The following is a 9,249-nucleotide window of genomic DNA, read 5'->3' as shown; positions in this document are numbered from 1 at the left end:
GTTCAAATTCAAAATGCTCAGGTTAACACATATTCACCAAAAGTTATTGAAACCTCTTTTTATCTTACAAATTTGTAAACACATATTTTATACTTTTGGGTTCATAAAATTTTAGGTATACAAAATTGTTTAACAAAAAAGAAGTCTTACACAACTAGTGTCAGTTGTCTGAGACATAAAATAATTTTTTTCTAAATCTATTGTCTGAAAGACTCATATTTATATAATTATTATTAAATCATTTTTTCTATTAAATCTATTAAATCAATTTTTTCTTCTTCTTTTATTTGGCCATAGTCTTATTGTTTACCACTGAAGGAAAAAGGAAAGATGAGTGAAGACCAATTAAATTAGGTTAGATATTTTTACTTAAAGATTAGAAGAGAATCAGGGTAGGAGTGCTATAAAAGATTTTACCTAACTACTTAGGCATTTGTTTAAAGATCAGAAGAGAATCAAAGTGGAAGCGTGGGGAAGATTTTACCTAATAATTCTTTTAATTTTCTTTAAATAGAATGACAAATATCTGTAAAATCAAAATAAAATGATTAACTGCAAGCTTATAGCTAAATTCAACTAACAAAACCTAACTTGGAAACAGGAAATAATACTTTTACAGGCCATCAAAAATATATATGGACCAAAAAAAGTGATGAAAGACAAAAAAGAGTAGTTCAAGATAACACAAATCCACTTTAACCGCTTTCCTTCCCAAATAAATTACCCATATATTCTCTCTTCTCTCTCGTTTTTCATTTTTACCAAATATCCAAACCCTAATCTGAAGCAATCACCGATTATCTCAAAATTGCTTCTGAAATTCGCCGGTTCTTCAAATCGGATACGGAGTGTTTCCATATAATTTTCGTTGCTATATTCAGGTAATTATCCTTTTCTTTTTCTTAAAAATATTTCATATCCTATTTCTTACGATTTTTGAGGATCTATGCGATTTGCAGCTTTGATGAGGTTTTTTTCTTGCAAAATTGGTACTTCTTTTAATAGTTTTGGTACTTGCGTAAAAATTATTTGTATTATTCAGAGTATTCAGGATTACTTGTTTGGATTAGTTGGTGGATGGTAATGTTTGTTTCTTTATTTATTTTCTTTTTGTTAAAACTAATTTTGATGTAGAGTGAAGTGTCATTTTTTCCCTCAAAATAAATTCAGATGATGGATCGTTGCTAATGGGTCGATTTTGAAAATAAAAAAAATTCATTGATGTCATGTATTTTGGTGTTATGAATGCTTAATTTGATGCAACTCTTATTGTAGTTCTATTCGAGTCTGGTTTCAGATAGGATATAAAGATTCAGTAATTGTTGTTTGCAGGCTGATGAACATGATTTCTGATCAGTTAATGGATTTTGGACTTAGTTATTTGTTCTGTTTGGTTTTCTTTAAAGCTATGTCATTCTAGTATGAAATTTTGTCTTTATATATTTTGTATGCGTTGGGCTTTTAGAGAATAGAGCTTCATGTTAGTTCATTGAGTGTACCAGATTGAATATCTGTTTATATGTTAAGGGCGATTGATGCAATACCATGTTCTAGTGCTTCTGGTTATTCATTTCATTTTGCTTAGTTTTAGTTTGTACTGATCTTTATTTTTTATTTGATCAGGGATTATGGCTCTTGCGCAGACTTACTATTCACAAGGTGGCCCTTTTCGTGGAGACTCTACGTCCTTTTATGGTAGAAGCCAGATTAGTGGAAAACATTCCTCAGCTTACAACCATTATAACACTGTTGTTAGCCATCTTTTTAGATCTAATGGTTCCCATGACTTGAGTAGAAATTTTAGCGAGTATAGCTATGGTTATGATAATTTCGTAAAGCCTGAGGCTGGACCTTCTTTGAAGAGGAGGAAGTGTTCAGCTTCTGGTTGGGCAAGCAGTGGCAGGTACTCTCAAGCAACCAATTCATGTAACGATGTTCCTTCAAAGCAGCCAAGCACATGTAATGTTCCTTTGAGGAATTCCAGAGCGTATGATGATGCACATTCAGCCTGTAACAACAACTCAGCCATTACTACCAGTACTTCTAGACCTCGTTCTGATGCAAGCGCACCCACGAGCTCTAAGCGCGACCGCTCATGGCTTGAGTATACTGAAACTGATAATATCTTTATGTCTAGGGAGCAAATTGATAAGTGCTCCCCGTCCAGGAAAGATGGTATTGATGCAATGCATGAAGCACATTTGCGGTACTCGTATTGTGCTTTCCTCCAGAACCTCGGAATTCGCCTGGACCTGTAAGTTCCTTTTGGGATTTAATAAATTGTATCTTACACATTTTTGCAATTTTTAGTTCAAACAGGCTCTGAAGCTTTTGGGGTTTGCCTTCTCCTAGTTTCTTCAGGAGGATTGCCAGCATAAGTTGCTTGATCTTATGTATTTGTTATCTGATGGAACTAATAATTATTTGTACCTTCTTGCAGGCCACAGACCACTATTGGAACTGCCATGGTTCTATGTCACCGCTTCTTTGTGAGGCGATCACACGCATGTCATGACAGATTTGTGAGTTCCTTGTTTTATGTACTAAAAGTTGCTATATTTTTGCTCCTCTAATTTTTCCGCTTCATTATGTCCAATGCCCGGCTAATTGTTAGTATTTTAATGCTGTTTGCAGTTGGTTGCTACTGCTGCACTCTTTCTTGCAGCTAAGTCAGAAGAGACTGCACGGCCTCTCAATAATGTTTTGAGGGCCTCATGTGAAATTTTCCACAAGCAGGATCTTGCAGTTTTATCATATTTACTACCTGTGGTTAGCACTTCTGCTTTGTCTTTGTGCATCATTGATCATCATAATATCCTTCATTGGGCAAATTGTGAATCTTTGAACATACTTCTAATGCATATGGTGCTTTTTGGCAGGACTGGTTTGAGCAGTACCGTGAACGTGTTATTGAAGCTGAGCAGATGATACTGACCACTTTAAATTTTGAACTGAACGTGCAACATCCATATGAACCTCTTACATCCACCCTTGAAAAATTAGGGCTTTCTGAAACAGTATTTGTGAATCTAGCACTGCATCTTGTCAGTGAAGGGTAAGTTGATCAATCTCCATTATCATTGATAATGTGGTTCTGAAATCACAGTTGATATTTGTTGGAACCTTTTGTTTTATTTTGGCATTATTGTTTCTTTGCTAGAGGTCGTAGATTCCCCTAATAATACTAAATTGTTGATCAACAGGGATTCAAAGTTTCATGGTATCTGGATGATAAGATTTCATCTTACTTCTGACTCCTTTTAGATTTACAACTGCTTGTAGCATGTGTAAATATGGTTTTTGATCTCCCTTGACTGCTCTAGCTACCCATTCTGGCTTGTGATATTGATCTTTTGGATTGCCATATAATTGCAGGGTCTATAGAAGGATTAGCTTGCTCGTCTGTATGATATTTGCTGGCGGTTGATATGCTGTGCATCAAATGTTTTGTTTTACTAGCCATTTCAAAGATGCTCGAGAAGTTTGCCATGATACTTTATGTTTTTCATGCTCAAATGGAACAACTCCATGTGGAGTCCTCATGCACTTTGTCTCTTCATGTAGCTTATTGCTCAGGTGTCCATGTAGGATACCAATTATTCGCACAGAGAATTCTATAATGGTTGGCGGTGTGTTCTTGACTGCCTAATGGTGGGGTATGGGTAGTCCAGTTTTTGGAACTGGTGAATACAGGTTTTATAAGTTCTTATCTTGTTTGAAGCAAAAAATTATTCCTAAAATTTGGTATAAAACAGAGTAACATCTTGAAGGATTAGTAACCTTTATGGTAGGGCAGGTCTGCCTAGACTATTGTTTTCTGTGTGATAATTTGGAAAGATTATGATGCCTCTGTAATTAGTGGTTGTACCATTTCTTGTTTCTTCCTCGACAGCATTGAATTGTCCTACCTCTATTTCTAAAGGATCCATGTTTTGGGGATTGTGGGTTTTGGTTCCCAGACTCCATTTGGTGCTCTCTCTATCCAGAAAATAACCAGAACATTCCTACTTTCTTCTCTCCTCTTGATCTTCTCTCTTTCGCTACAGACATATTGAATCTGGTTTTTCTAGTTATGCTGCATGTTATGCACATGTGCACTCCATAGGCACACTTGTAGCAGAATAAGTTACTGGCTGGATAGTTCATCATCTGACTAACAGATAAATTAGCAACTGTCTGCCTTTGTGTAGTCCCTGCTCTATTCCCTTGCAAATACCATCAATAGAATGATGTTGGAGGCTTGATTTCTGTCTTTTTTTTGGTTCTGTTATTCTTGATTTCTGATAAGTGATCTGACGATTCATATTTTCCATTTGGACACCGACTCAGAGGTAAAAGCTAGGGTCATTGCCTTGATGCTGTATGGCTAGCGCCCAATATTGGTGGTCTGTCTGGATGTGCTAGGATATTACAGTTCTTTTAAGTGGCAATGATTCCTAATGGGAAATCAAGTAGTGGTGTTAAATGTTAGTGTTCTAACTTCTGGTTACTTGATGGAACTCTATGTTGAAAGTCATACTGCAATCACTAGCAGTAGCAAGATGGGCTGGCAAAGTTGATGACAACAAGTAGTTTTTGGGTCAATGATAGGACGTGTTTATGTGTGTTTTGCCTTTTCCCCAGCTACTTGATAACTTCAACTCATTGTCCTAAGTTTTATTTATGTATATACCCACACACATATTTTACGTATAACACACACACATATATGCATATATAGTCAAAACGTCATTATATTTGTTACTTATAAGAAGTACAGAGGTCATTATATTACTTAAAAAGTATAACACTCACATAAATGCTTGTTCTTTCTTAGACCAAGTTCATTGTTCGGAGCATTGACCTTCTTGAGTTCCCACAAGTGGGGTCTAGAGAGGGTAGTGTGTATGCAGACCTTACCCCTACCCTGGGAGGGTGAAGAGGTTTCAAGTAGACCCTCGGCTAAAGACAAGATGAAAAGAAGCAGCGACAACAAGTGACAAAAAATTCATTATATTATTTATAAAAAGTACAGAGGTCATTATATTACTTAAAAAGTATACAGACACACACACACACATAAATGCTCGTCTTTCTTAGACCAAGTTCGTTGTTCGGAGCAGTGACCTTCACCAAAGTGTCTCGTGGCAAGCACTTGTAATGCAGAGAGAATTGCTATGCTGAGGTGGAGCTGTTATGTGTAAAATTTACTCATTAAATCTTTCGCACTGTTTTACTATCTATCTATGTACCTATATATTACTTTTTGAAGTTTGAGGACCACAGTGGCTTGAAATCATTTCTATGCTTATCAAACTTCGTAGTAGAAAATTTGTTCACTCTATGAAGTCAAATTTGAAGAGCTCTTTCGAAACTAATAATTTGATAAGCATATTACTCTCAGAGACAACACACACTCAATAGATATCTATAGTATAGATCCAGAAGAGGTGTAATCCTTGAAAGTTATAGGATGACTTCTCTCTTTTCTTATTGATACTTTTTTTGGAAGTCATTATGAATTAAACGGCTGTAACATTCAAGTGTTACTTCAAATGAGGAAACTTCACTTCTCTGTGCCCTCTTTCTTCTCCTTTTGGCTCGCTAAGTGGATTGGGCATCACACTTTCGGAGATTATGGGATGGCAGACTGACAGACTCTGTAGTTGGGCAAAATGCCTACTTATTGGTAGATAATGTAGTTGTAGAGGGCACTAATTTTCTAAATGTTAGTGTCTTCCTAACATCTGGCAGTGGTTAGCTAATTTTTGGGTTTCCTGTTTAGGTTTTTAGCAATAACTTTCTGGCAGGAAGGGTGGCGCCTGTTTACTGTGTGATTCTGTTAGCTCCTTCATGGTAGATAGAGCGAATAAGTTTCTGGTCAAATGTACTACAGTACGAGTGAAACTTAGAGTGAGGGTCAAAGCTGGCAAGTCCACAAGTTCTATTGTCTTTCATCTGGTATGGTAGTGAAAAAGAGTGCAACAGTTGAGGCTTGTGTCCGTCTTGTTTTGGTATATGAGGTACATATATTTTTGGGGTTATACTGCAGCAGCGGAGCTGGGAGTAGGAGTTGATGCTATCTAGATGGGTACAACATGTTTATTATATATTTCGTTCTCTCTCAACATTGTGCAGAAGATTCTTGGATTTTTCCAACTCGGTTGCTGCTTGCTTAGTTGGTAAGAGAAAGTTGCCCCGGCTTGCTCTTTTAGCTTTTCCACATGACTCAAAACAATTGTTTAATGGATCTTTTAAATGTGTTAGACTTGTATTCTGTTCACTGTTTGGCCAATGTACTTTTTGAAAATTTATGGATCCCATGCTGTTCTACAAATGTGGCTAACAAAGGACATGCGTTGCTGCGGATGGTTTGTTTGCCTATCCATATAGTTTTTGGGGAAGTAGATTTTGGGTAGCATTAGTCATCTCCTATTCTTAGTAGATTTCCTTTTGCAGGCTCCGAAGTTCACTCTGGCTTCAGTTCAAGCCTTACCAGATTGCTGCTGGGGCTGCATATCTAGCATCAAAATTTCTGAACATGGATTTGGCTTCACATCATTCTGTCTGGAAAGAGTTTCAAACACCCCCGAATGTGCTTAGAGGTACACATTTATATCCTCAACATAAAGTAATAGCTAATTATTGGCTGCAGTATTTTGGCAAAAGATTTGATCTTAATTTATTTAGAGCGAGTTTCCTTTTCCACATCATAGTAAGAACCAATTGGATTGTAGTTTCTTCAATTCTGACTTTAATGTAAACATTTTTTAATTGAGGGGTGGTGGATTTTAAACTAAGTTCAAGTTCATGATGATTAGACCATAGAAACACCAGGCTCTGATCTGTCTGGATTGCACTGTTTTGTCCCTCCATCTTCACTATATAATTAGTATGAAAATCGAGATCTTACTTTCAATTGAAAGTAAACTATCATGTCTAACTAACTAAGGAATTGGACCAGATTTAGTTTCATCTACTACTTGTGGCTCCTCAAACAGAAAACTAGGTTTGACTTTAGATAATTGCCAATCTGTTCTGTTTGATTGGCAATTATTTTTTCAATCCCCAGAGTCCTTCATATCTAGGGAATTTACATTTTACTTACTGAATTTCTCTCTAAATGTTGTATTTGTTTGTGCAATTCACCTTATACATGCTTTTTACTGCAGATGTTGCACAACAGTTGATGGAGCTCTTTTAGGAGACATGAGAGACGACAGTAAACATCAGCAAAAACATAAAAAGACAATATCAACAATTTTTTGGGTCTTCACTTGGTAGATGTATTTGTAGATTCTACCATCATGCATAGGCTTAAAGATCAGTATATAGATTTCACTGGAATTTCTTAGTTTGAAATTATCTGTGGAGTGCTTGTCGTCTATACCTTATAGTTCATTCTCCGTGTAAATTGTTTTTCTCTCACTGCAAAAGTGTCCGTTAATTATTGAAATCGTTCTCTTTTACCTCGGTTTTAATGCTTATTCCTAGTTCATAACAAAGAGAACAAGTATCATAGATGTATTACGAGTCTCGCTCAATTATCATAGATGTATTACGAGTCTTACTCAGCTATATCAATGGATCTTTAAAAATTGACTAAATTGGCCGAATTGTACTGAACCAACTATTAAGTTTCTTTTAATAAAATCATAGATTTTTATATAAATTTATAACCGTACTGTTGATTAAGGTGGGTTTTTAGTTTTATACAAATAAATTAAAAAAATATCAAATTATATCAAATAAATTTATGTATACAATTATATTTTATATAGCTAGTTGAAAAATAACAAAGCATAAGATTTTTTACTTGGGCCATGGGATTATGGAAATAATTACAAGCTAACAAGTAATTAAAACTCAAAGTTCCAACTCCCAAACTTATTGTGCTATTCCTATTAAACCTAAATTAATTCCATCATCTTGAGTAGCAAATCACAAGGTATTCTAGCGATCTTGGGTAGCAAGCTATGCAGTATTGAATATCTTGGGTAGCGATCTGGTATAATTTAGATTTCTCTTATTTAATATGTAATCTTCTAATAGACTCTATTCTCGAGTTCCATCTTGATTAATATCTTCCCACTTGTGTGATTGATATTTGCCTTGTCTTTGCATAATTTCTTTTAAGGTGCAATTACAATAGTGGAATGGATCTTTATTCTAGCATCTTTCATATTTTCTTGATTCATCGTCTTTTAAATAGTAAAAAATGTCTAGAGAGTTATTGCGTTCTAACTTTTATTAGCGACTCTTACATGACATTCAAGGAAAATACCGAAAATTCACCGAATCGTACCAATACTGAAGAGCAATCAAAATGAGTTGGGATGGTTTCGAAAGTCTAATTTTGGATATATAAAATAGAATAATAAAAAAATTGGTGTGATATAAATTTTATAAAATAAACGGCCGAACTGAACCATTGAGACCCCTGGTCTGACTAACTCTCTATTTGGATCATTGTTACCTATCGTTTTATAATGTATTGTATTGTATTGTATTATATCGTATCATTTTATGAATACAACGTTGGTCTGAATAACTCTCTGTTTGGATCATTGTTACCTATCGTTTTATAATGTATTGTATTATATCGTATCATTTTATGAATACAACGTTTGGATAGATTGTATTGTTTGCTATTGTTAAATAACATTTTGCTGTTTGGTTTGACTGTATCGTACTGTACTGTAACTGATAAGTTTACTAAAATACCCTCAATTGTTTAAATATTAAATTTATCAAGAATTACGCATAAAAATAATTTAAGAAAATCTCTTTCTACTAATTTATCACCAAATATGTCTTATAAATAAATTAAGCAATTAAATTCATGCAAATTCTAAAAAAATTAGTGAAACAAGTTAATAATATTAAAAATAATAATAAGTACACTCCAAAAAACTAGATCATAATAATAAAACAAAAAATAAAATGTTAAATAACTATGATAAAGAAAGGAACGAGAATTGGCGGAACAAAGATAATTAGCAGTATTTTAAAAGGCGTTTTAGGGGCGAGCCCCGGGGCGATGGTGTGGGGCGAAAGTCTCAAGAGGCGTATGCCCAGCAAATCGGGGCGTACTCCCGGACGTTTGGGGCACGTTCTTTTAGTGAGGCGTAAGCCCCAGAGATTTTTTCAAATTAAAATAAAATTTATTGAATAAGTCCTTCATATAATACCCAAATTCTCAAAATTCAGCTTGGTAATTACACAAGTTTTAAAAGAGGAACTGGAATGTATTAAATTTAAAAGTCAAGA

At 34.9% G+C, this 9,249-nt stretch overlaps 1 protein-coding gene across 3 annotated transcripts; it reads left to right on the top strand.

The window, feature by feature from the left end:
• Positions 1-470: 470 nt before the first annotated feature.
• LOC107783979 (putative cyclin-T1-1) lies at positions 471-7,448 on the top strand. Of its 3 annotated transcripts, none has more exons than XR_012698669.1 (8): positions 471-881; positions 1,624-2,254; positions 2,441-2,522; positions 2,635-2,769; positions 2,880-3,055; positions 3,376-6,161; positions 6,439-6,584; positions 7,152-7,448. XR_012698669.1 is itself a non-coding variant. In XM_016605014.2 (7 exons), exons 2-7 carry the CDS (start codon positions 1,629-1,631, stop codon positions 7,181-7,183), a joined length of 1,197 nt encoding a protein of 398 aa, XP_016460500.1. In that variant the 5' UTR covers positions 471-881; positions 1,624-1,628; the 3' UTR covers positions 7,184-7,448. The 3 variants fall into 3 exon arrangements, 1 of the variants encoding a protein (XP_016460500.1); XR_012698670.1 differs by having other exon boundaries at positions 3,376-6,350; XM_016605014.2 differs by lacking the exon at positions 3,376-6,161.
• Positions 7,449-9,249: the final 1,801 nt, after the last annotated feature.

This window comes from Nicotiana tabacum, chromosome 14 (genome assembly GCF_000715075.1).
Source record: "Nicotiana tabacum cultivar K326 chromosome 14, ASM71507v2, whole genome shotgun sequence".
NCBI lineage: Eukaryota > Viridiplantae > Streptophyta > Magnoliopsida > Solanales > Solanaceae > Nicotiana > Nicotiana tabacum.
Note: the sequence above shows the minus strand (reverse complement) of the source record. Positions and strands in the feature narration are given on the sequence as shown.

What these genes read in the sequence shown, in the direction of transcription:
- LOC107783979 (XM_016605014.2), top strand. Translation starts at nt 1,629, where the DNA reads ATGGCTCTTGCGCAGACTTACTATTCACAAGGTGGCCCTTTTCGTGGA. An exon ending in CTCGGAATTCGCCTGGACCT is followed by an intron (nt 2,255 to 2,440) that starts GTAAGTTCCTTT and finishes ACCTTCTTGCAG; the next exon opens with GCCACAGACCACTATTGGAA. An exon ending in CTGCATCTTGTCAGTGAAGG is followed by an intron (nt 3,056 to 6,438) that starts GTAAGTTGATCA and finishes TTCCTTTTGCAG; the next exon opens with GCTCCGAAGTTCACTCTGGC.